Source organism: Acyrthosiphon pisum, chromosome A2, assembly GCF_005508785.2.
Source record: "Acyrthosiphon pisum isolate AL4f chromosome A2, pea_aphid_22Mar2018_4r6ur, whole genome shotgun sequence".
In the NCBI taxonomy this organism is placed as follows: domain Eukaryota; kingdom Metazoa; phylum Arthropoda; class Insecta; order Hemiptera; family Aphididae; genus Acyrthosiphon; species Acyrthosiphon pisum.
The window spans coordinates 78,031,646-78,034,383 of record NC_042495.1 but is presented as its reverse complement, the minus strand read 5'-3'; the positions used below and the strand labels follow the sequence as shown (position 1 = coordinate 78,034,383).

At 40.4% G+C, this 2,738-nt stretch overlaps 1 protein-coding gene across 1 annotated transcript in view; it reads right to left on the bottom strand.

The window, feature by feature from the left end:
* Positions 1–2,517: 2,517 nt before the first annotated feature.
* Positions 2,518–2,738, bottom strand: part of LOC100572878 (nicastrin) — a 4,163-nt gene continuing 3,942 nt past the window's right edge. Inside the window, exon 5 of the mRNA XM_029489989.1 lies at positions 2,518–2,546. Coding sequence (XP_029345849.1) covers positions 2,518–2,546 — 29 coding nt within the window. The remainder of the gene's footprint in view (positions 2,547–2,738) is intronic.

Here is a 2,738-nt window from a genome sequence, read left to right as displayed (position 1 = left end):
ACGCAGATTTCAAATGCAGTGAACTTGCCACGTATTTTTAATTTTTCGATATTAAATAATAGTGTTATGATTTAAATTTTTTTTGTTTTCTGGCTCAAATTAGTGAGCTTGACGACCTATTTAGTTAAGCCTTAAACAAATTATCGAAAAACGCCATCATTTGTTTATTTACCGTAGGTAAGTTATCGTATAATTGTCGCAACGATGTGTGTTATATTTGTATTGTTTTACTTAACATTTATCACGGTGTGCAAGCTCGCGGAGGCGGTTATGAGAAAAGTCCAACTGGAAAATCTCCAAAACGGCGACTGCCGGTACAAATCGGAGGACGCACCGGTTGGTCAACCGACTTCGTAATGATAATATCATGATAATTTATGTTATTTTCGTTGTGTTCAGCTCCAGACTTCGGCCAGACCATCGCGAAAGGACAAGTTTGCTCAGGCAAACATTCGGGGACCTTGTCTCCCCCGCCGTCACGGCCGGGTGATGTCCTCGACGTCACGGCCGAATAACGGAAGAGACCTGGCTTTCCCGGCAAGGAACGTGGCCGACTGTCGTATCAGGTGTCCACCGACGGCGCCGGCTTTCCCGGCACGGAACGTGGCCAACCATCCATTCAGGTGTCCACCGACGGCGCCGGCTTTCCTGGCACGGAACGTGGCCAACCATCCATTCAGGTGTCCACCGACGGCGCCAACTTTCCCGGCACGGAACGTGGCCGACAATCGAATCAGGTGTCCACCGACGCCGACTACTGTTCCGGCACAAAACGTAACCCCGGCCTCGGACACGACTTTGTCGCGGCCGATTGCCGGTTACAAGAACGTGGCCGACTATCCAATCAGGTGTCCACCGACGCCGACTACTGTTCCGGCACAAAACGTAACCCCGGCCTCGGACACGACTTTGTCGCGGCCGATTGCCGGTTACAAGAACGTGGCCGACTATCCAATCAGGTGTCCACCGACGCCGACTACTGTTCCGGCACAAAACGTAACCCCGGCCTCGGACACGACTTTGTCGCGGCCGATTGCCGGTTACAAGAACGTGGCAGACTATCCAATCAGGTGTCCACCGACGCCAACTACTGTTCCGGCACAAAACGTAACCCCGGCCTCGGACAGGACGTTGTCGCGGCCGATTGCCGGTTACAAGGACGTGGCCGATCCTGGATTTGGGTTCCCGCCGCCGCAGCCGACGACACCGCGGGAATTTTACGTGGGACCGGCAATGTTTGTGGTATGGAGACAGCAGGCCCCGAGCGTGGCCGGATGTCCGCCGCCGCCTCCTGTGCCGGAATTCTACGTGGGCCCGGCGTGGTTTGATGTGGACGGACCACGATTAAAGATATACTGGTTACCCAACGGCCTATGCTTTGCACAGGCAGAAAACGGCTACGAAACCGCGACATGTTATGGACTGCCTACTAGCACCATCTAGGTGATTAACTTAGGAACTATTTGTCGTCACGAAATATTCAAAAGGAAAAAAAAGATTGTAATTAGTAATACTTAGTAATTATTAAATAGGTAATATGGCTAATACCACACAAAAATATTTAAAACATATTAGAACAAAAGACAATAAATACAGTAAATAATATTAATGATTAAAACATTTTTACGGAAACTTTAAATAATATTAAGTCAACATTTTTATGCAATCATATTTAGTACAATACTTTGTAATCATGAGACAAAAATATTTATAAAATACTAGCTGAACCCGTGCACTTCGTTGTCCATTAAGTGTACCAACTATATGTGACTCAAACTTGGTCAATTCGTTATTTAATATTCGGTGTATGGTTTCAAAATTAATCTTAACTTTTCCGTTGCCCGTTATAAAAATTCTGATTCGCAGCATTACATTATCAGGTATTTTCTAGTTTATTATGTTCTACGTTTGTAGAACGAATGACAACATTTTATTAACAACACAGAGCCACAGAAGTATCATACACTTAGTCCGATAAGTGCACAGATTAATATTATTTATTATTTAAAGTTTCCGTAAAAATGTTTTGTGAAAATATATGATTACATTATTTTGTAAATGTTTTTTATAAAATGTTTTCAAAAATATGAACTTCTTGGCAAAATAATACAACTAAAATATTTCCTAATTATTTACGCAACTGTTAGTGAATATTTTGAAAACTAGGTATATTATTTTCTTGAAAATATTTTTATGCTGTGTGGGATACTAGATACAATTTTGGTCAGTACTGCGTCAATTATGATCTAGCTAGAAATTCACAATAATATCATCAAATATACTTAGTAATACCACAGGCTGACTGACTGCCTTCGTTCAGAATCATTTTTCTTATACAATGATATAATATCATATATTATATATTAACAAAATGATTGTATTATACATATCATTATAAAATAACAATTATCTTTTGTTTTTTTATTCGGTTCCACTTTAATTTTTAACTGTATACTAAGAAAGTATGTTATTTAAAATTATAAAACGTTAAATTTAATATATCAATAATCTATATATTCAACTGACTTCTTCACCACAATCATCAGCTTAAAGAAAGTACATAAATTATGTAATTTTGTTTTTTGTAACAATATATAAATATTGATAAATATGTACAATTTAAGCAAAAAAAATGTAACACCACCCATTACAGCGACCCATTTGTAACCTACTGTACAGCAGAGTGGGTGCCACTAGCCCACCTTTTTCTTGTCAGAGTATTCAAATACGTGTTTTAA